Source organism: Taudactylus pleione, unplaced genomic scaffold (assembly GCF_031769625.1).
Source record: "Taudactylus pleione unplaced genomic scaffold, aTauple2 ptg000015l, whole genome shotgun sequence".
In the NCBI taxonomy this organism is placed as follows: Eukaryota; Metazoa; Chordata; class Amphibia; order Anura; family Myobatrachidae; genus Taudactylus; species Taudactylus pleione.
Window position 1 is genome coordinate 7,025,545 of NW_028284417.1, and position 23,640 is coordinate 7,049,184.

At 43.3% G+C, this 23,640-nt stretch overlaps 1 protein-coding gene across 1 annotated transcript in view; it reads left to right on the plus strand.

Moving 5' to 3' along the window:
- The window catches only part of LOC148542096 (CD109 antigen-like), a 333,340-nt gene that overhangs the window by 153,875 nt on the left and 155,825 nt on the right, over positions 1-23,640 (plus strand). Inside the window, exons 17-20 of the mRNA XM_088470525.1 lie at positions 4,375-4,441; positions 5,290-5,410; positions 5,555-5,672; positions 9,250-9,363. Coding sequence (XP_088326651.1) covers positions 4,375-4,441; positions 5,290-5,410; positions 5,555-5,672; positions 9,250-9,363 — 420 coding nt within the window. The remainder of the gene's footprint in view (positions 1-4,374; positions 4,442-5,289; positions 5,411-5,554; positions 5,673-9,249; positions 9,364-23,640) is intronic.

Consider the following 23,640-nt stretch of genomic DNA (forward strand, 5'->3'; position numbering starts at 1 on the left):
GCCCACCCACCCACCCCCGCCGCGCTGCCAGCAGTCCTGCCAGCCCGGACACAACTTGTGACTGACTGTGTCAGTGACACGGTATCACATAGTAGACCCACGCGCTGGTGCTGCGCTGCGGCTGCCTGCACTACTGCACTGTTGTCAGGCAGCAGCACCAGCAGCTAAGCTAAGCCCAGCCGGCAGACAGTGACACTAGTCGTGTCATTAAGTGGGCAGGATTTTTAGCAATCAGGGCTGTGTGTTTGGGGGGTGATCGCCCTGATCGCCCCCCCCCCCCCCTGGATCCGCCGGTGGTCAGTACCAGCAGCATATGAGCGAGAAGGGGACGGAGGAGCTACTGTGCTACAGACAGTGAGTGTAGTGTACCCTGTAAGGTGAGAGAGAGAGAGAGTGACATACATACATACATACTGTATTGTGTGTCTGTATGTATGTGTGTCTGTGACTGTATTTATGTATGTGTGTGTATAAGTGTGTGTAGGTATGTGTGTGTGTATAGGTGTGTGTGTCTGTAGTTATGTATGTATGTATGTATGTTTGTGTCTGTATGTGTATGAATGTGCATATTTGTCTTTGACTTTATTTAATGTGTGTTTATAAGTCTGTGTGTATTAGTCTCTGACTTGTGTGTGTGTGTATGTGTGTGTATTTATGTGTGTGTGTGTGTGTGTGTATTAGTCTGTGACTGTGTGAATAAGTGTGCCTGGGCCCCCCAAAGCCTGAATCCAGCTCTGGGTGAGAGGGAGGTGGCTGTGCAGATGCATGGAGATGGTCCGTCTTAACGGCTTGTTATGTGAGTGTCACAGGCATGTCACTGAAGTTGCTGTAAACACAGCTGCATAATCGCTCACACTGGAGGCCATACTCTGATGGGCAATCTGCACCTAGCATGGAGCTTTTGCAAGTTTCAATGGTGCAACCGATGGTTGCATCTAAAAATGCCCCATGCATGATTGCAGTATCCAAAGATGCTCAAAGTGAGTGTCTCAGTCCTTGCACATGCAGATGCACGGCTCTATACGGCTTGTAGTGGTATTAACATAAAGTTGCAGACGTGTGAGCGGCAAAAGACACGGACACAGCTGTGTGCGACTCTAAATCAGGCCTTTAATGTGTTAGAAAGCCTCCATTATTTAACAGTCATTTGTGTATACCTCAGATAGCTTTAAGAACTTGTTAAAATTATTATCCAAGAGGCCAGCATAAAAAAGATTGTGCACAAGTGGGTCCATAAAAAGTAGGTGGCTACATTTTTAAACTGCATGCATTTGGAACAATAGTTCACCATTCAAATGGAGTATAACAAATAGTTCTGTCCACTAATGGACGTGTAAGTAGTATATTTCAGCAAATCAAGGACCTGATAATAATATACTGCTCTCCTGGCCGATGATTGATTGCCGGAGTTCATACAACTTAAGCTGGGTACACACTTGGCCGACAGGTCGGCTCACTCGCCGACCTATCTAATGATTTGTAAGTGCATACACACTTACCATTCGTTTGGCCGATGAATGTGGCCAGCAGAGTTATTTAAATATACCCTTCCACTTGTGATATCATATTCAATTACTTCTGCAGGCGACATATCGGGTGGTTGCGGGTCGGCTATACAGACAGCCAGATGAAACAATATATCCTCTAGATATATCGTCATTAGCTAAGCTGCAGGACCGATCAGGCATGTCTGTGAATGACCTTGCGATGATAGAACAATATATCGTTCAAGTGTGTACCAAGCATTAAATCCAAATACTTAAAGTACTGTATATTCCTTTATTGAAGATATCTTACTTCAAAAAGTTTATGTCTGGACTGCAGTCATACAGTGATAAGTCTCAACAAATTTGGAGACTCACAATAAGTCCTGGGTAGTAATGAACGCAACTTGGAATACTTTTGATTAGGGTTGCACAATTAAAGGGTCTTTTGGCTATAAAATATTGATGGTTTAGAGTGACCATCAATGGTTTAAACTACATCCCTAATGCACAATTAGACTTCTGCCTAGGTATGGATCTGTATTGCCTCACAGATGTTGTCGAGTAATATAACATCAAAAGGTGTTCAATGATTTAACTAATAAATGCTATTTGCAGCTGAACCACATGCCAAAGCTGGTGAATAAATATCCAGAAATCAATGGGGAAACGGGACAGGGGGTTGCTTGTTTATGGAGTTTATGATAATAAAATCGCCTTCCTGAGTATCTCTGATTACCAGCATCCCGGTCTGACATACAAATGTGTCCTCATACTGTACATCTAGCACCAATATGCCACGCAGCGCGACTTGCCTGGTGTGAGTGAGTTGCCAGGTCCCGTGCTACTCTGCTAGCGATGAGCATCTTTTTTGCACCAGCAGACTGTGATTATTAATTTGATATGTACCACATGTATATGTGTGCACCTCAGTCTGTTTATGAAGCACAAAGGAACTTTGAAGGAAAAAAGCTGCCGTCGCTACATACTGTAGTTGCACTTCGTGTATAGATTCAGAGACTCAGTCGCACACAGATATATCTGTCGCATACTGTATCATATTAATCATCACAGTCTGCTGGTGCATCCTAGTTTAATTGCATTGTGACTTAGACGTGTTTTCGTCAAAAAGAGATGCCCGTCGCTAGCAAAGTCTCACGGGACCTGGCATGCTGAGAGGGGCTTTTTATTGGTCCTGCAGAAAAGATGCGTAAGGACACATCTGTAGTGCTTTGGTACCAGTCCATCCCCATACCTAAAGCGGTAAAGCCACCTTGCTAAGCATCAGATCTGCACTAATAAACTACACTCAGATAATGTACTGACCACCATAGTCTTGTACAGGCAGAATGAAGTGTTGAGTCAACCTCTGATTTGGGAAAAAAACTTACAGTTTGCTGTGACCATTTCCAGAAACCATTAATGGCAGAAAAACATGGGGCACCTGCCATTGATAGAAAAGCCATCGACCATCGGCTGTGAAGGATCAGTGGGCCTGATTCAGACCTGGTCGCAAGCGATGAGCGCTCGCAACCGGGTCGATGTTTGCCAACTGGGCATGCGCACGACGGAGCCGGCTCCATTGTACGCATGCGTGAGACCCGGCTAGCGACGGGCGCTCCGTCGCTTCGGGTCTCGCACCAAAGGGGGCGAGCTGTCAATGGTGATTGACAGCTCGCCCCGTTTGGTAGGCTTGGCCAGGGGGTGGCTTCACAAACGGAGGCGTTCCCAAGCGAACAACTACCGTTTGTGGGCGGCCCCACTGACATCACCAGTGATGTCAGTGGGAGAGCTTCCGGCTCTATTAGAGCCGGAAGCTCTCTGGGGCTTGCGGCCACGAGACCCTACCACAAGGGTCTTGTCGCAAGCCCGACGGTCGCGATGGTCTTGACCATCGCGACCATCATCCTGGTCGCTCGCAATAGCTGTGGGTGGTCACCCACAGCTATGTGAGCGGCCAGGAGGCCTCACAAAAAAAAGCATCCGTCTCTGAATCAGGGCCAGTGTTTGCTCACCTTTAATGGTCGACGGACAATCTAACTGCTACCTTCCTATGTTAGAATTCCTAGCTGATGGCTGATTTGCAGGTTGTTAAATGACTTCGTGGTTATGTTTTGAAAAGAAATAAACCTGTATCAACATTTTTCTTACATTATTATTGGCAATATATTTTTAACCAGTTATGGAGAATGTCTTATTTTGATAGTGTGTTAATGAGCATCTTGTACATACTGTAGCAATCAATTTGCATATAAATCTAGAGTTTAGGGAATCCCTCCTGTTAAAAATTATTAGTTTAATATTACGATATTGTTTCATACCCATTTCTGCATATACTGTACAGTATGTCAACAAGAAGTTCACTATAGGGATTGGATTTTTATGTGTGTTGTTATTTAATACAGTATATTATTTTTTGTTTATTTTTCATTTTTTAGGACATGCAATCTATGGGCGATATTAAACTTATTAGTACTAGCAAATTTTGGGAGATAATGAAGACTACAACACCTATTTATAATCCACTTTCAATAGTTGTTTTCAATTTCAATCATTATAAGCACCTACAGTATATTGGATACGATTCCAATAAAGTCAGTTTAGCTCTTCTGTCAACTTGTATGCATAAAACATTTCAACTGTATTAAATCTAGTTAAAATATATCTTTTTACATATGCCTATATAATTAATTTATATTTTTTATATTTTCATATTTGGTTTAGTTATGGTCATTATTTGTTTGTGTAGTTAGCTTTATCCTCTTCTTTTTGACTTATCCACCTTATTTAGAATGTTATTTTAGGGAACAGCAAAAATATAGCTCATTGTTTTGTCTAATTTTCATTATTTGGAGTTGAATTTTTGATGATGATATTTTTCTCTTTATAGAGATGTAATATTGGGGTGTTTACTGATGCCATCCTTGAGCAGGAACAGGAACATTATTACGATATATGTAAGTATAAACAATACATTTTGCAATCATAACTTAAGGGTACAAACCTAACATATATATCTGTAGATGATGGGTGTTCACTTCATACACACTAAACAACAGTCATCTGGCCGCGGGTCCTGCTAGCCATGGGTCGCGTTATGCCTCTTTCCCCATGGTCTATGCTGCTAGTGACTGCACGTACACAATGCACGATGAGCAGATACATCTGCCATCGTCTGTGCAGCACAGCCGACACAATATATCTGTGAACAATGTTGTTTACAGACATATCGCTGGTACACACTTGCCGATGCACACGATAAATTGATCGGCCAATATATCTGCCAGTGTGTACCCAGCATTAGAGCGCTCTTCACAGATGATGAATTTTTCTAAACGTTTTTGAAAATATATAAAAACAGTTGGAACAATATATTAGGTTTGCTTTTTTGCCTGAGATTACCAATATACAATATAATTATGTATGCACAAAAAAATAAAAATCATGTACAAATAAGAAAACACTATAATTAAAAATAAAATCTATTATAGTGATAGTATGAGATATTCATATTAGACTGTATCACAGTATTATAATTTATTTTGCTAAGTTAATCAGAATCTGTAATCAATTCAACATGTGTGACCAATTATTTAATGGAAGCTGGGACCCAAAGTTAGTGTTTCGTCTAGTATTCTTTCCTCTTCCATAGATACAGAGACAGTTTCCAACTCAGAAAATGTACCTTCAAGTATAGTAGATATAAATGAATATGTCTAACTAAGTCACTGTATACTTTGACTTCAGAGTGACTACACAGTAGTTGGTTTTTGTTATTTTAGAAATTATCAATTTCTTTTTACAGCGTATACATCACTTGATGTTTCTGAGAAAGATATACCAACCTGGCATCCTTTTAATTTTGGTGAACCGCGTATCAGATCTTATTTTCCTGAGACATGGATTTGGAAGAATGTTAACTTGGGGTAAAAGTAACAATGTCTTTTTTTCACATTTTAAAACTTGATAAAACAGTGTGACTGTATGATTTACAACTAGAGTTTCTATATAAGCAAAATGAAATAAATTCTATATAAAAGAATATGTTAAACATTTCCTCTCGTTTTCAGACGTGAAACATTCCTAGAAATAGAGTCTGTTGTACCAGACACCATTACTTCATGGATCACAAATGCATTTGTGATTTCTGAGAATTTGGGGTTTGGACTTTTGGAATCTCCTTTACAGGTAATTGTAGTTGCCAAAAAGACCAAATGTATATTCATCTATGACAACCAAATATGAACAGGTTAATCACAGTAGTTTCACATTCAATCAGTGGGTGACTGAACAGGGATTTTACATGAAGCCTATCAGTAGTCTTAGTTGACTAGTCTTGCTTGCTTGTGGAGTGAAAGACAGTTGTATGAGTCCAATAAAAAAGTGACTGTTTGATGAATGATCCAAAGCACTTCCATTTACTTTGAATAAGTACAATGTTTACATTGTCTAATGGTGCCCATACCTGCTGTGATTTAGATGCCACTTTATACCTTATTGGCTGCAAGATGCAGCATGTGTGGTTCCAAAGAGACTACAGTACATCTGGTGAGGAGCCATCGGATATTGGTTAGGATGGATGGTACTATGGGGTCATATAATAACTGTTTCTGATTGTGTATGGATACATTGTCCAACTATGGTAGTTGTGTCACTTCAGACCTGTTCATTTGACCCAAACACTGAACATCCTTATCTTTAATATTTGACCTTACATATTTCTGTCAGTAATCTGGCTTCTTGATGGTCTGGCCGAGCAGTCTGGTCAGTGGTCTGTGTGTGGCTAGCTTAAGTGTTTACAAATCTTATCAGAATCAAAAAGAAAACTCTATGAAAACAAAAAACAGAAAGGACAGAGTGAATAAGTTTGTATCCAGGCATAAGGTCGATAGTAACCATGAGAATGTCATTATGAGAGCTTGTCTCAAGCATTACTTATTTTTCCTTAATATCCCTTAGATAAGCTTTTTCCCAGTAAGAACATCCTATTTCACACCATCTCCTAGATGTGCTAAGCCTTGGAGAGAGTTAAAGTGGATGGAAATAAAGTACCAACCAATCAGCTGCTGTCGATTTTCAAAGACAGCCTGAAAAGTGACAGTTAAGAACTGATTGGTTGGTACTTTTTCTCTCTCCAAGGCTTAGTACATCTACACCCATGTCACAGGTGGCACACGTAATGTCATTTCTTGCACTTCTTGCTTTTCAGCCTGTGTTCTGTGTCCTTATTGGTAAATACTTTTTTTGCAAAGTAGTTTTATAATTGCCCTTATTTGCTGAAAGCAAATTAATATAGAGACTGCTTGTTTGAGTACCCTTGTCTTACATATGTGACAATCTCAATATGTTGTTACCCATGGGCGTTACTACCATAGGTGCAAGGGGTGCAGCTGCTATGGAGCCCTGAGCTGAGGGGGCCCAGCTTCCTTGTCAAAGTTACATGTTTCATATAAATTTTTCACCATTGGGTGGTACATAGCTGCCCTTACAAACGTTTTGCTATGGGGCCTTCAAATACATAGTTATTTCCCTATTGTTACCATCTGCCACATGAAACAACCATAAGTGTTTTGTTTTCTTCTTACTTTGTCAAGCATTTTGTCATATTGAGTTGCTTATTATGAGGAAAAGGTAGATATCGTACTGTACAGTCAATAACAAGTCCCCAATAAGTTGTATATGTTCATAGTAAACGGTACCAAAATATTTCTGTCAGTCACAGTACAGACAAGCATTGTTCCTGGTATTATTGTCTTTGGCAGTGCTGGATGAAGCAAAGAATGCATCATTACAGAATCATGGTGGGGGGTTCTTCAAGATGTGTGGATTTTGGCTAAAAGACAAGAAGTTCATTAGTTCAGGATATTATTTAAAACCATCTACAGTATGTACTGTGTCTATTGTTAGGCATGTGATACAGGTCAAATATTTTCCATAACGTCTTCTACTCTATTGTCTTTACCATAGTCAAACAGAGAGAATGGTTAAGTCAAGTGAGTTAATTATAAGTTGTGTCCAGGATCTGCAAGGTCTGCATATATGCTATAATGTTGTGATGCTTTAACATAGAGTTGTATACAAATCTCCTATTTACTAACAGTCTGTTTGAAAATAGACTAAAAATGGTCTCAAAATTAACCCAAAATCAATAAAATGAATAGACACAAATGAAACAGGTCTATTTAACTTGTAAAACGTGCAATTGGCTGAAACCTCATGTAAAGGTACAGCAATGCTTTACATTTTGTGGAAATATGCAAATTAGCACCTGAATGAAGGTGTTTGTGGGTAATACAGTGCATCTGACCTGTTTTGGACAATAGGGATGTATCTGTGTAATGAAGTCGATTTTGAGTCCATTTTTGGCTCTATTTGATTGGAACAGGTTTAGAACTTCAAATAGAAATCAATGCACCATTGAAATCAGAATGGAACCAAAAATTGACAGTAAATGATCTTGTTAAATCTAATTTTATATCTAATTGATCTAATTTTGAGCATAAACACTGGGGGTTGATTTTGTGGGGATGTTGGTTCTATATTGGTCGACTTTAAACTAGAACTAAAATCGACTTTTAGTAAATTTTCCTCTGCATCTTATTTGTTAGTTTTATTAGATTTTCTGACAGATTTTTCTCTTCCATTGTATTTTGGAGCGTTTAACACTTGTTATATACAATTTCACTCATATCACGTGCATAAAACTAAAGGGTCTGATTCAGAGATGGACACAATGCCCTTGTTTACGCAGTGGAGCGATTATCAGTGATCTGTGTATACTTCTGTGTCTCACTGCGCTTGTGTCAAGTTTCATTACCGATGTCGCTCGCAGTGAGGATTTATTTGCAAAGTGATTGACATGAGGGCACCGTTTGTGGGTGGCAACAGGAGTGGTGACTCAAACACAGGCTGTCAATACCATTTTCGGGGCATGCCCAAGACTGTGATCCCTATGAGGAGAAAATGGCCCTGGCATCTCATTTCCAGCAACCATTCTGCGCGACCATAGGGTTACTCAGAACTCCAATAATTGACTGATTTGCAACGATGTTGTATGCAGTCGAATGGATTTGGAAAGTCAAAGGTGGGCCTCTCAATAGAGATCTCAGCAGCTGCGTCAATTGTATATTTTCGCACAGTGGCTGCATTCAAATTTGCAGCTGCAGTGGCTTTAGAATCAGGCACTAAATGCGGATATTTGTCCGTATTCAGAGATTTATGCATCTATGCGACTGCACTGCCTCACTCTTTACGTCTGAAAATAGGCATAGTTACTCATATACACAACCCCGCCTAGCCCATAGCTGCATCACCATGCCCACTACACTGCTGTGCAAACACAGGCAAAAACTGTCGGCATTCACCTCTGAATCAGCCTCATGGGGGCAGATGTACTAAAGCTTCTAAAACAGACAAGTGGTAGTGTTTCCCATAGCAACCAATCAGATTGAGTCAGGCATTTAACAGCTCAAGATTAATTAGATGTATACATAGATTACATAATATCAAATAATGTTTAAACAGAGTCCAACTCTTGTCTTTGTATTGTGCATTAGATTTATGCATCCAGTGTTTCCATAATTCAGGGTGCCCAAATCATAAAGCGCCTAAACAAAATATTCTACAAATGACACCAGTTCAAAAGAAAAAGCCAATTAACCCATTATAAAGTTATCAGTACAACTGATGTTGACATTTCCTCATTAATTCATGTTCAAAACAGCAGGAATTTGACTTTACTTCAAAATCATTTTTGTTTTTTCAGCTGGAATCCTTTCAGCCATTCTTTGTTTCCTTGAATCTTCCCAGTTATATTACCAGAGGAGAACAATTTATCTTGGAAGTTGTTGTCTTCAACTACTTGGACGAAGATACTGAGGTAAAGAGTAAAAGAATGAAAAACATTGTCTCATTCAGTTGTCACATGATATGCTGACCAGTAGGAAAACCTTTGCAAAGTTGGATGGAAAAAAAAGTGAGATGTTTGAATTTGAGGTTTTATAAATTTATTGTGTCTATGGTGCTTGTAATATACATCTATTGTGTGCTACTTTTTGAAAGAAGTTCATACTGTACATGACAGTACTTTATTTTGAATTTTGAGGAGGCTACTCAAAGTGTTCAGATCTAGCAAAACCTCAGGCACGTAAAAAACAAACTTTGATTTCATTTTACCTTAAATACCCAAAACTGCACACAAACCTTTTTATATAGTAGAATACAGTATACTATATATAAACAGTACATATATCGAGATTATTCATTTAGGCTCATCATTGAGCCCTTTTCTCCATCTGCTTTGCAACCACCGTAATAAAAGTTGTTATTAGGAAATGTGTTTTTTTTATACCTGCCATTTGACTGTGAGGAGCAAATGTAGTTGAATTATGTATTACAGCTTTGTTTTCAGTACTAATTTGTTGAATATGTGTGTTATATATAGGGTTTGTTGCTTTTAATGCTTATTTTTTATAATTATATTTATCATTGTCAATAAATCTACCAAATAAAACTGAAAATCACCATATAATTCAGTATTTATATGGCTTTTATTATAAACAGGGTGTGGAGGAGTTTTGGGGACTGGATACCCAGGGATACTGAGAGGGAGCAGAGTGTCATGGGTCAGGGTCTCAAGGAAGAGAGGAGATGTTGACCATGAGGGTTGAGAGGGTGCTAGAAGAAAGGGGAGGGTCACTGGGGAGAGAGGAGGTGTGTTTAGAGTAGTGTTTACCAAACGCATTCCTCAGGGAGCATCAAAACTGCATCCATTTGTTTAACAATAGCAATGATAAATGATTGGGGAGTTTGACTGAGGCGGTACACCTGTCAAACCGTAACGCAGGTGTCCTAAGGCGACCTCAGGGAGGGTATTTATGATCCTACCTCTCCTCCTTTTCTCGAGTCATGACTTGTGTCAGAGATAGAGTAACAATATTATAGATAGGCAAGGCCTGAATGGTGAAACGGCCGTAGGTTCTCTGCAGCCGTTGTCTACGTTCTGAATATATGGAAACACACTGTTATTGTTAATGCTGTTAGATTGAGATTGATACATGTGCTGCCATGTATACCTGGTGACTTTTTAGCCGCTGCCAAACAAAGCGATAAGAAGGAACTGACAGCTTTGGCAGAGGACAGGGTAATACAGAAGCATACAAGTTACTCGGCTTGCAGTGCGGCAGCCGCTAGTAGAAATATTGGCGGTGCTAAAAGAGGCTTAGGGGGATTATTGGTGCCGCAAGCTGCCAGGAATCCACAGAAGGAGCAGCCTGTCATAAAAGCACTGATAACAATATGCTAGCATCGAATAGCAGTTACTAATTGATACTGCAGATGTAGCCCGAACCTTCCACAACCTAATTGGTGATTAATGTGAGAACTGATATTAGGAATATATATTAATTCTTACTGAGTTGTACTTGTGTGGGATATTATATGAATCCTCATTAGCAGGACATAAATACTAGCACATCTGTGTGGTTAATAAAGAATATTATAAGAATGATGAAATCACAAAGGTCATAAAGGTCATAGTGCCCAGTTATGCAGTACCAAGGGGGAACTGATTGGATATATTTAATTAGGAGATATAAGTGACACATAAAGCACAACTGCTACCAGTTGGAATATAATACTGCATTAACAAAGAGAGGCTACATATAGAATTATAGCAGAACCATAATGATTAGCCCATTACTGATGAGTTGAGAATGTGTAATAATGATGTGAAACAGAGTATCTCCTGCAGCATCGACTGGTTATTTTGATAAAGGGCTAAGACTACACGATACCCATCTCTTCCTGTGTGAGGGAATAACATTCTATTAAACTCTCTGGCTATAACGGAATTGGTATGAAATACCGCCGGCCCGACAGGAGCGGCAGCCCGACAGGAGCAGAGTGCGACGCAGTGGAAGCCCGACAGCGCTGGAAATCCCGATCGTGGATAGGTAAGTATTTACTAACCTAACCCCTCTAAACCCTAACCATCCTTAGGGGTGCCTAACCTTAAGTTACCCCCCAAGTGCCTAACCCTAATCCCCCCTCTAAGTGCCTAACCCTAACCACCCCCTTCCCCACTGCCTAAACCTAAGTCCCCCGGGGGGCTGCCTAACCCTATGTCCCCCCCGGGGGTGCCTAACCCTAACCCTCCCTCCCCCTAGACTAACCATAACCCTCCCGGGGGGGTGCCTAACCCTAAGTCCCCCCCGGGAGCCCTAAACCTAACCCTCCCCCCCGCGGCTGTCCGCTCGCGGCGCCCGGCATCCCTACGATCGGGATGCCGGGCGCCGGTCTCCCGGCGTCGGTGAAATGTGGGCGTCTACATCTAGACGCCCGGCATTTCACCTTTGCCGTGAAATGACAGCCCGGAAGCTGGCTGCCGATATTTAGGCAGTCGGCTTCCCGATTGCCTCCCGGCTATAACGTATGAAACTAAGACATACAGCAACAGTGTGTGATTACTAATAAGCAATTAGCTGTGATAAGTAATATACTGAAATGGAATGACACAGACAATGGTTGTTTTGTTGAACATATATTTTAATTAGAGATGAGCGGGTCCAGTTTTCAGAGAACCGGACCCACACAAACAAAATGTCATCCTCCCACTGTCGGATTTTCACGGGTTTTGGATTATATAAAGGGTATACAATCGGGAAACCGGCTGCCTTAATACCGACAGCCGGCTTCCCGACTGTTATATCCCGGCGAGGGTGAAATGCCGGGCATCTATATCTAGACGCCTGTTATTTCCCCAACGCCGGGAGACAGGCGCCCGGCATCCCGATCAAAGGGATGACGGCGCCGCGACCAGACAGCCGCGGGGGGGAGGGTTAGGTTTAGGGCACCCGGGGGGGACTTAGGGTCAGACAAACCCCCCTGGGAGGGTTAGGGTCAGGCTAGGGGGAGGGAGGGTTAGGGTTAGGCACCCCCTCGGGGGACTTAGGTTTAGGCAGCGGGGAAGGGAGGGGGTTAGGGTTAGACACTTGGGGGGGAGGTTAGGGTTAGGCACCCCTAATGAGGGTTAGGTTAGGTTAGTTCATACTTACCTTAGCGACGATCGGGATTTCCAGCGCTGTCGGGCTTCCGCTGCCGGTAACTCTGCTTTTGTCGGCCAGGCGCTGCCGGGAATCGAAACATATAAGGTCCCCGTGTTCTACACCATTTTCACTCCGGCTGTGGAGAGAGAAGCTACCAGACGTGTAGTCACTGTCTGTCACTCAGTGTGTGTGTCCAGTCGGGGCCTTTGGGCTGAAGGCGGCGGCTGTGTTGTCCATATAGGGGCTTAGACTGCAGTATATAAAGGGGGGCTTCCTTCAGTGGGTGCTGCAGCTTCTGTCACTTGTCCTGTCAATTAACTGTGGCTGCTGCTGTGTTGTTGTCCTGTCCATCAGGCTAGGGCTGCAGTCCATAAAGGGGTGCTCTGTTGTCCAGGGGGGGGAGTGCTCTGTCAATTAGGGGTGCTCTTCCCCAGTGTAAAAAAAAAAGTGCTTTTCTTCTTTCTTTTTTTTGTGTGTGTGTGTTAGCAACTTAGCTGCGCTATTATTGTTCAGTGACTCTGCCGCAGTTTATCATCCACGTATTTGTGAATCTGCAGGTGGTCTGTCTGCACTCGGCAGGGGTGCTTTGTTGTCCATAAAGAATGGGTGCTGTCTGTGTTGTTCATCAAGGGGTGCTCTTCCCCAGTGTTAAAAAAAATAAAAGTGAAATATAATTAATATTACCAATCCACAAAAAAAAAAGATATTTTTTTTTGTGTGTGTGTGCGTTAGCAACTTAGCTGCGCTATTATTGTTTGGTGACACTGCCGGCCAGACCGCAGTTTAATGTCCATGTATTTGTGACTCTGCAGGTGTTCTAGCAGCACCTTATTTCTATTAGATGTATAAAAATTAAAAAACCTCTTCCAGATCAAAGATGTCTTTTAGGAACTGAAGAACTTGATCCTAGATTGATCTTCCCTCATAAAAAATTTTAAGAATCAAAACATTAAAATAAATAAATTAAAAACTAATCAATCCTTCCGTCCTTTCCCTGTTTTCAGTCCATAAACATATTCCAACTCTGTCAGGCCTCTGACCTAGTTAAGGAAAACATTCCTGGTTTTTAAACTTCCTAGAGAGTCATGTAGTTTATTAAACTGCCAACCTGTCTACCACTGCAATGCCACTCTGCCATGTTGGAAGCTGAACTGCCACAGGTTAGTGCCATCCACTGCTGTCGCTTAGCTTAGTCAGCCAGCTAGCTGGATGCAACCTTTTGGCACTAGACTAGAGGAAATCAATATTATGAGCTGTGAGGTGGTCAAAATTGACTGGAAATGACTGGAAATAAATGTTATTGAGGTTAATAATACTGTAGGAACAAAAACAGGCCCAAATTATGTGATTTTAGCTGCTTTCATGATTTTATTAGAAAAAATACAGATCCAAAACCAAAACACGCAAGGGGCGGTTTTGGCAAAACCAAATCCAGATCCAAAACATGAGGAGATACAGATCCAAAACCAAAACACTGGGGTCGGCGCACATTCATCATTTTAATACACTGTTCTTTCGTTTTATATTTCACCTATTTTAACTTATAAGATCAATATATTTAATACGTACCAATAAAGTTTACAACTTTTAAATTATATTTTTGTGGTCGCTAGTGCACCCTCGAAACTACTTTTCCTTTCTCTTCTTATTTTTGTGATATGTGTAGTGTCATTTTTGCATCTTTTTCATCTGAAAATAAGTCTTAGTCATAAATGGATGTGACAAACCGCTTCATGAGACTGCACTGATTAATTTGATATGCAACACTTGTATATCCGTGTGCGAATGAATCTGAACCTATATACGAACAGGGCCGGCGCTTCCTTTAGGCAGCTTTAGGAAGCCTGAGGGGGTGGCCCGCTGAGGCTGCCTTGGAGAGGGGGCATACAGTTCGATACCTGGCTTCAGATTCAAGGTGCAGGGCATTGCGCTCAACTGGGTAAGCAAAGCAGGGAGGCGTCTGGCTGGAGAGGCACTCTCCCCTCTCTGCTGCAATCCACTATTGCTGCACATGTCAAACTATGATAGGCAGTGGCGTTAATTCAGCGCCGTTAATCCCGGATTCACTCCTTACTGCGTTTGATCGCGGGTGCCCCTTTCCCCCAGTTCAGGGGCAGATCTGACGGTGCATTGCATCTCGCAGAACACCCTATAGCTGCCCTGGCTGCACTGCTCTTTACGAGATCATGTCCCATTCTGCCCCTGCCTGGCTGGCTGTAAAAACCTCAGCAGTGCCCTGAGACTATACGGCCAGCTCCGAGCCCACACGCCGAGGACCCGCTGCCCCAGTCTGTCTTCTACTTTTTACACATTTTTTGTTCTTTTTGTTTTTGTGCTGTTTGCGTTGTGGCCTCCGTAACCCTGGGCTATGATTGCATGGGACGCTTGGCAGAGGCACAGAATTGCTGTAATCTATAATATTGTTACTCTGTCTCTGACACAAGTCATGACTGCAGAAAAGGAGGAGAGGCAGGATCTGTCACAAGGCGCCGCACTGCTAATTCTGTGCGAGGTGAACGCCGGACCAGCATTCGCTGAAGTTCCACCTACCTCCCGTCCATCATTCTGGGATCAGCCCATATTGGCAACTGCGTCCATGACCTGCTCCGATGTTGGTGATAGCGTTTCACTTATTTCCGGTTCTAGCATGGTCTCCTGTATTCAGTCGAGTTACCTGTATCCAGTCAGCTTCATTGTTCCTGTTGTTTTTGTCATCTAGGCGGCACGGTCCACATTTGTACTACCTGCTGCTTGTGTCATCTTGGCATCATGGTCTGCATTCCTGTGTCCTGCCGTTTGTGTCATCCAGGCGGCATAGACCGCACTCAGGGTCCAGAGCGCATCAACCCAGCATCCTGTGGCTTGTGTCAACCCGGCGGCACAGGTCGCACGTCAGAGTACGCGATCTTGTGTACTGCCGCTAGTGTCATCCCGGTGGCACCAAGCGCACCTCAGTGTCCTGTGTATGCAATCTTGTGTACAATCGCTAGTGTCATCTCAGTGGCACAAAGCACACCTCAGCATCTTCTTACCAAGTCTTTCAGCCCTCAAGGCTGCTACACAGCCCAGAGGCTGCTTCACAGCCCTCAAGGCTGCTACTCCACTCAGTGACTGATATTTCGTCCCAGAGGCCGCATCAAGCCAAGGTTTTCCAGCCCTCAAGGCTGCTACTCAGCCCAGAGGCTGCTCCCAGCCCAAAGGCCGCATCTCATCTTACTGGCCCTCAGGCTACATCCAGCCAGGGCTGCTACCGACACAAAGGCCGCATCTCATCTTACTGGGCCACAGCCAACCAAGTCACTCCCAGCCCTCAAGGCTGCAACCGGCCCAAAGGCCGCATCTCATCTTACTGGCCAACTGGCTACAGTCAGCCAAGGCACTTCCAGCCCTCAAGGCTGCTACACGGCTGCATCAAGCCTAGGTATACCAGCCCTCAAGACTGTTGCGGGACTAATACCCTATTGTTTGACATGAGACTTAACCTTTAATACAGGCCACACATATATATTTATATTCTTTCAGGGTATTGTGATCCTCTATCATGGACCCCGGTCAGAACCCAGCTCAGATTCTGGCTGGCCAGATTCAGATACTGACTCAAAAAGTGTAGGAACTTTCTCTCCGTGTGGAGGAGACTCGTGGTGCCACTGCTCCCACTATTGTGGAACCAAGACTAAATTTGCCTGACCGGTTCTCCGGAAACCGGAAGGATTTTCTGAACTTTATATAGAGCTATAAGCTCTACTTCAGACTGCAGCCCAGGTCCTCGGGTTCTCAGACCCAACAAGTAGGCATTATTATTTCCTTACTTCAGGGCGATCCACAAACCTGGGACTTTGTGCTTCCCTCATCCAGTTTGGCCCTACAGACAGTTGAGGCATTCTTTACTGCTTTAGGGTTGCTCTACGATGACCCGGATAAGGCAGTCATGGCAGAGGCAAGCCTTAGGTCACTGAAGCAGGAGAATAGAGCTTCGGAAGATTATTGTACAGAGTTCCGCAAGTGGGCTGTAGATGCAGGATGGAACGATCCAGGCTTGCGAAGTCAGTTTCGTTGGGGTTTATCGGATAAAATTACGGATATCCTGGTCCAGTATCCTGCCCCAAGTTCCCTGGACGACATCATGAGCTTGGCAATTTGTGTTGACCGACGACTCCGGGAACGCCGAGTAAAGAAGAAGTTACCTTCTCAACCCCCTCGATCCCCATTGTGGACGGCTCCGTCCGACTCGGATGAACCTATGCAGCTGGGAGCATTTAGTCTTCCGCCTGAAGAGAAACGTAGGAGATACTCGTTGGGTTTATGTCTCTACTGCGATGGTAGACTTCATCTGGCCCAGCTTTGTCCTCAGGAGTTGGGAAACGGCAATGTCTAGGTGAACTGGGGGAGGTACATCTAGGCCTTGCATCCATCTCCCTGGAAAATTCTGTCCTGATAACAGCAGATATTTATCTTTCCAACACGCAGGTCTCCATCCCTGCATTTGTCAACAGTGGTGCAGTGGATAATTTCATGGACTTGTCCTTTTTCCAAACTTTGGGTCTGACCACGCTGTCATTATCCACTCCTGTGTCGGTGATTGGATTGATTGGATGGGACCAGTCTTTCCGAGGCCCCAGTGCTCTTCCGGACTCCTCCTTTGCAGCTGTTGGTTGGTGTCCTACATCGTGAGGAACTTTCGTTTCATCTCCTGCATTGTCCTTTGGCTCCGGTGGTCTTGGGGTTACCCTGGTTGAAGAAGCATAACCCCGTGATCCAGTGGCAGACCGGTGACATTCTGGAATGGGGTACATCATGCTTCTCTCAATGTCTGTCTTGACCTATTCGTCTGGCTGCTGCTGCTGTTGCTTCATCCGTTCCGGCTCCATATCGTGACCTAGCCGATGTTTTCTCTAAGAAAAATGCTTATGTCCTGCCGCCTCACCGTCCCTTAGACTGCGCAATCGATATGTTACCCGGTGCCAGGCTTCCCAAGGGCCGATTATATGCCTTGTCCATTCCGAAGGATAAAGCCATGCAGGACTATATTCAGGAGGCTCTGGATAAAGGCTTCATTCATCCATCCAAATCCCCGGTGGGAGCGGGGTTCTTCTTCATCGAGAAGAAGGACAGATCTCTCCGACCCTGCATTGACTTCCGTGAACTGAACAAAATCACAGTCAAGAATGCATATCCCTTGCCGCTCATCTCTGTGCTCTTTGACTAACTGCGTGAGGCATCCAGCTTCTCTAAGATTGATCTCAGAGTGGAAGACGGCCTTTAACACCCATTCTGGACATTTTGAATACCTGGTCATGCCGTTCGGCCTCTCAACGCCCTAGCCGTGTTTCAAGATTTTATTCATGAGGTGTTAAGGGATTTGTTGGGAGTCTTTGGAGTGGTTTATTTAGATGACATCCTCATCTATTCGTAAAGACGCAATATTAGACTTAATACTTACAAATGGAGACAGAATATCTGATGTAAGAGTGGGTGATCATCAAGCAGTATGGTTCAGAATAAAGACAGATACTGACTCACCCCATACAAAAACAAAGGTGTTAGATTTTAGGAAGGCTGATTTTGCAGGGAAGGGAAGATGTGTAAGCAAATCTTTGGCAGAGTAGATAAACTTGAAAAGAGTGCAGGAGAGGTGGGAAATTTTAAGAGTGCAATATTAAAGGCAACAGACCTTTGTATCAAATGGGTTAGGAAAACCACAAGGAAAAGGAAGCCAGTGTGGTTTGGGAAAGAGGTAGCAAGTTTTGTGAAAGCAAAAAAGATGGCCTTTAGGAAATACAAGCAGACGCAAAATAATGAAGACAAAGAGGTGTATGTATCTTGTAAAACAGAAGTAGGCTAAGAAGTAATCATATGTGCAAAGGCAAAAGCTGAGGAGAAAATAGCACAGTCAGTGGGTAAAGGGGGCAAAACTTTTATAAATATATCAGCGAAAGCAGAAAAACAAAAGTTGGAATAAAAAGAATAAAGACAGAAAGAAGGAGTCTTGTTGAGGGTGACAATGTAATAGCTGATCATCTTAATAATTATTTTTGTTCAGTATTCACTACTGAGAGATAGGGTAAGGGGCCACAGTTGCAAGTGTAATCAGAAAAATGAGGTAGGAACAAGCACGTTTACAGAGGAGAAGATCCTAACAGAACTCTCAAAACTGAAAGTGGATAAATCAATGGGGCCAGATGGGATACATCCAAGGATACTAAAAGAGCTTAAAGGGGTGCTGGTAACACCATTAACAGAATTATTCAACCATTTACTAGCTACTGGAGTAATTCCAGAAGACTGGAAAAGAGCAAACGTTGTCCCACTGCACTAAAGTGGAAGCAAGGAAGATACAAGCAACTACCGACCAGTGAGCCTTACATCAGTAGTAGGGAAATTGATGGAAACACTCTTAAAAGAAAGAGTTGTAGATTATCTCAAATCCATCAATTTGCAGGATCCCAAACAGCATGGTTTTACTGGGGGGAGATCATGTCAAACAAATCTTATTGACTTTTTTGACTGGGTGACTAAGGAAATAGATAAATGGGGGGGCATAGATATAGCTTATCTAGACTTTAGTAAGGCTTTTGACACTGTTCCACATCGCAGACTTTTAAATAAACTGGATAGCATGGGATTGGATACAAAGATAGTTGAATGGATAAGATCATGGCTGCAGGATAGGAAACAGAGAGTTGTAGTAAACGGAGTGTAGTCTCAAGAGGGAAATATTACCAGTGGATTACCTCAGGGATCTGTACTTGGACCAATGCTTTTTAATATCTTTATTTGTGACATTGTAAATGGCATTGAAGGGAAACTATGCCTTTTTTGCAGATGACACAAAGGTATGCAACAGGGTAGACACACCAGGAGGGGTAAAACAAATGATTGATGATCTACTGTAGGTAGACTAGAGGAATGGTCAGAAACGTGGCAACTACAGCTACAGCTTAATGCCAAAAAATGCAAGATCATGCACTTGGGTCTCAAAAATCCAAAGGCTAAATATAGTATTAATAGCACTATAGTGGAAACTGCTGAAGAGGAAAGGGATATAGTAGTCACTATTTCAGGTGACTTAAAGGCAAGCAAACATTGTAACAAAGCAATGAGAGGCAAGTCAGATGCTTGGTTGCATAGGAAGAGGAATCAGTAGCAGAAATGAAGAAGTGATAATACCACTGTATAGGTCATTGGTACGTCCTCATCTCGAATACTGTGTTCAGTTCTGGAGGCCATATCTCCAGAAGGATATTAATACATTAGAGACTGTACAAAGAAGGGCAACTAAAATGGTGCAAGGTCTACACCACAAAACGTGCCACGAAAGTCTAAAAGATCTTAATATGTATAGTTTGGAGCAGAGAAGGGAAAGGGGGGACATGATAGAAATGTTCAAATATATAAAGGGTTTTAACAAGGTAAAGGAAGGAGACATTCTTCAAAGAAAGAGGACATGTTCTAAAACTAGAGGGTGGTAGTTCAGTGAAAATTTGAGGAAAAATTACTTCACAGAAAGGGTAGTGGACAAGTGGAATAGCCTCCCATCAGAGAGGGTAGAGGCTAAGACAGTAGAGCAATTTAAACATGCATGGGATAAGCATACTTCAGAAGAAGTAAGGATCAATAAGGTTTGAGGTAACAATATGTTTAAAAATGGGGCAGACTAGATGGGCCAAGTGGTTCTTATCTGCCGTCAAATTCTATGTTTCTAAGTCCGTGGAGGAATATCGGAGACATGTCAGACAGATCTTGCAAAGGTTACTGGACAACGACCTGTATGTCAAACTGGAGAAATGCGAATTTGATGTTAAGGAGGTGTCATTCTTGGGCTACAGTATTTCTTCGCAGGGTTTCTCCATGGATCCTGGAAGGGTGAAGACCATTCTGGACTGGGAGCAACCCACTATATTGAAGGCCATTTAACGGTTTCTTTGCAAATTATTACCTCAGGTTTATCAAGTCCTTTTCTGCCATAGTCTCCCCCATTGTGGAACTAACCAAAAAAGGAGCTGAGGTTGCGAATTGGTCACTTGGGGCCATTCGAGCCTTTGACACTTTGTAGGCGGCTTTTGTGTCTGCTCCTGTCCTCCGGCATCCTAATCCAGAGCTTCTCAGAAAGATATCAAGGATGGTAAGCTGCACCCTTGTGCTTTCTTCTCCAGGAAATTCAGTTCAGTGGAGAAGAACTATGATGTGGGCAACCGGGAGCTGTTGGCGATTAAGTGGGCCTTTGAGGACTGGAGGCATTGGTTGGAGGGGGCTAACCATGTGGTGACAGTACTCACTGATCACAAAAATCTGGCCTACATTGAGATGGCGAAAAGGTTGAACGCGGGGGCAGGCATGATGGGCCCTTTTCTTCAACCGCTTTAATTTATTATTTATTATGTAATTTCGTTTCGACCTGGGTCCAAGAATATTAAAGCAGATGCCCTGTCTCGAAACTTCTCTGTCTGTCAACCTCCCAGGGCTTCGGAAGAGTCCATCACTCCGCCTTCCAGGATCCATTGTGTAGTCACCAGGACCCGAGCAGATTCTCTCAGGGCTTGTCAAGCTGAAGCTCCTCTTAGTATGCCATCAGGTCTGCTGTTTGTCCCTGAGAGACTTTGTAAAGTGGTGACTTTCATTCCTCCAAGACAGGGGGTCATCCTGGCAGTTCTAGAGCTATTGAACTTTTGTCTTGATCTGTGTGGTGGCAGTCCATGTCGAGAGACACTCGTGAGTTTGTCCTGGCCTGTGATGTATGTTCTAGAAATAAGACCCTCAGGACTACTCCGCGAGGTCTGTTGTGTCCTCTTCCAACGCCCTCTAAACCATGTACCCACATTGTGATGGACTTTGTCGTTGACCTTACTGTGTCTTCTAGTTGTACGGTCTTCTGGACCATCATAGATCGTTTTTCAAAAATATATATATATATATACAAAAACCAGCACTAAAAGAGATGGACGGTGTCATATAAAAGCACATTAATTTATTAAAAATCAAAAGATGTGTATCTCGATAATAACAAAGTTAAAAGGTTCACAATATGAGCCAAAGTGAATAGCTGTTCCTGTATAATAAACAGCTGGACCTAGGACAACCTCCATTACGTCCCAAATGGTGAAATTAAATATTATTTTGAAGACAACACTTATTTACCATGAAGTGGTATCACAGTCACCAGCACAGTCCTTAGCATCCAAGACGCAAAACTTTATAGGCTGTAAAGGGGATCCACATGGAATAATTCCAGCATTTGCCTATGGGTCCAAGGCGGAGTGTAGCAAAGTCCAAATTATAGTCCAGTAGTTGTACAGGAATGCAGAGGGAGTTTCAACTTGTGTCACTGGTCAAAACAGACCACCCAGCTTCTTCGGCAGTAAAATGGTGCATTGCTCTGGTCAAGTTACCATCTGCCAAGGAGTTCTTACAGCATGTCTTCAGGCTCCATGGGCTTCCGGTGGATATTGGCTCAGATCGGGGGACGCAATTTGTTGCTCTCTTCTGGAGGTGCTTTTGTGCGGATCTCGGCGTCAATGTCAGCCTGTCATCAGGTTACCACCCACAGTCTAATGGGCAGACGGAGCAGGCCAATTAGTCCCTGGAACAGTACCTCTGCTGTTTCATCTCAAAGTGCCAAGAACTTTATGTTGCCCTTGCAGAATTTCCCTATAACTACTGCTATTCTGCTTTCTCCTTCTCTCCCTTCTACTGCAACCCATCCTAGAAGCAATTCTTTTGAGCCTTCACTAACCAGAACGCCTTCTTCTTCATCCGTTTCTAGGATGCGGTGAGTTTGGAGGAAGTTGCATCAGTCTCTCCTTCAGGCATGAGGTTAGTCCAAAGTGTGGGCTGATAAGCAGTCAAGTAGAAATATTAATCTACATCAGAGGTCACAAAAATTGAGGCCCAAGTGCATTGGCCCATTTCGTATTTTTGCTCAAGTAAATCGTGTGGCCTTTTGACTGAGGTTACCAAGGACTCTTAGGATCAATAATACCTTTCATTGCTTCCTTCTGAAACCGGTGTTTCTTTCCTCCAACTTTTCTCCTAGACGTCCGATCAGACCTCCACTTGTGCTCATCTAGGGGCGCCAGGAATTTGTTGTGGAGAAGATCCTAGCCTCCAGAATTTTCTGGGATCTCTTCAGTTTCTGGTCAACTGGAAGGGGGTATGGACCAGAGGAGCGTTCCTGGATCCTGGAAAACTCTTTGCATGCTCCTCCCTGAGGAGAAGATTCTTCTTGGACTTCCAGACAAACCAGCGTTTAGGGTTCCATAACCCCTCATCAAGGGGGGGACTGTCACAAGCCGCCGCACTGCTAATTCTGTGCGAGGTGAACGCCGGGCCAGTGTTCGCTGACGCTCCACCTATCTCCTGTCCATCATTCTGGGATCAGCTCGGATTGGCTCCTGCGTCCATGACCTTCTCCTGTGAATGCTGCTCCAATGCCGGTGATAGCGTTTCACGTGTTTCCGGTTCTAGCGTGGTCTCCTGTATTCATTTGAGTTACCTGTATCCAGTCAGCTTCATTGTTCCTGTCATTTGTGTCATCTAGGCGGCATCGTCCGCATTTGTACTACCTGCTGCTTGTGTCAACTTGGCGGCACAGTCTGCATTCCTGCCTCCTGCTGTTTGTGTCATCCAGTCGGCATAGACCGCACTCAGGGCCTGATTCAGAGCCCGATGCTATTTGCGGACAGTCGTTCCAAAAAAGGGGCCGGCTATTTAAATTGAGTGCTCGCTCATTGCGGTTTGTTGACACCTCTATGTCTGAGCGAGCGAACGAAAAATGCGCTCGCTATTTTGTAAAGACGCCCCTTTGCCGTTCGCATCACACGTCATCTCCGGTATTTATTTGATTGATCGGGTACATCGAAAGGCATCTGAACTGCTCGCAGTGCTTGTGGTAGGTTTTTCCTACCGCTATCACTGCGAGCAGTTCAGGCTAAAAGACAACCAAGTGATGTGGTCGATGCCGCTCCTTTACTAATTATGCACTCCCATTAAACGCCCTTTTACCGTTAGGCACACCTGTGTTCGGATCTCCAGTCCCCCGTTTTCAAGCACCTTCCCCTGTTACCACCCACAAACGGTACATTCTGTCAATCAAATTAGCAGCCCCTCGCTGTTTT